Source organism: Aptenodytes forsteri, unplaced genomic scaffold (genome assembly GCF_000699145.1).
Source record: "Aptenodytes forsteri isolate BGI_AS27 unplaced genomic scaffold, ASM69914v1 Scaffold332, whole genome shotgun sequence".
Lineage (NCBI taxonomy): Eukaryota > Metazoa > Chordata > Aves > Sphenisciformes > Spheniscidae > Aptenodytes > Aptenodytes forsteri.
This window is the reverse complement of record NW_008794158.1, coordinates 80,833-81,400: the sequence shown is the minus strand read 5'-3', so window position 1 is coordinate 81,400 and position 568 is coordinate 80,833. Positions and strand designations below refer to the sequence as shown.

At 65.0% G+C, this 568-nt stretch overlaps 1 protein-coding gene across 1 annotated transcript in view; it reads right to left on the bottom strand.

Moving 5' to 3' along the window:
* Nucleotides 1-253: 253 nt before the first annotated feature.
* The window catches only part of LOC103899693 (high affinity nerve growth factor receptor), a gene marked incomplete at its 3' end in the record, with an annotated part of 13,057 nt that continues 12,742 nt past the window's right edge, over nucleotides 254-568 (bottom strand). The window contains exon 20 of the mRNA XM_009280205.2: nucleotides 254-506. Coding sequence (XP_009278480.2) covers nucleotides 254-506 — 253 coding nt within the window. The remainder of the gene's footprint in view (nucleotides 507-568) is intronic.

The window sequence follows — 568 nt, the reverse complement described above, 5'->3', positions numbered from 1 at the left end:
GGTGGATGCCCCATCCCTGGAAACGTTCAAGGTCAGGTTGGACGGGGCTCTGAGCGACCTGATCTAGCGGACGACGTCCCCGCTCATGGCAGGGGGGTTGGACTAAATTGCCTTTAGAGGTCCCTTCCCACCCAAACCATTCTGTGATTAAATATGGATGGAGACGGGTCGGGAGGCAGCAGCTAAGAGGGAAAAGTGAGCGTAGCCCCCCCTGTGCCCAGCCCATCGCGGAGCTGGAGGGCAGGCGGCTCACCAGCCCGCTCACCCGGTAATAATCGGTGCTGTAGATGTCCCGGGACATGCCGACATCCCCGATCTTCACCACCAGGTCGTGGCCCACCAGGCAGTTGCGGGTGGCCAGGTCACGGTGGACGAAGTGGAGGGAGGCGAGGTAGACCATGCCCGAAGCGATCTGCGTGGCGATCTGCAGCATGTGGCTCAGCGTCAGCTGCCCGCAGGGCTGCCCCTGCCCCTGGTCCAGGATCTTGGCGTCGGGGCCGTGGGACCTGGCGGGGCAGAGGGGCTGCTGGGAGCGGGGGACGGGCGAGAGTGGGTGGGGGGGATGCGT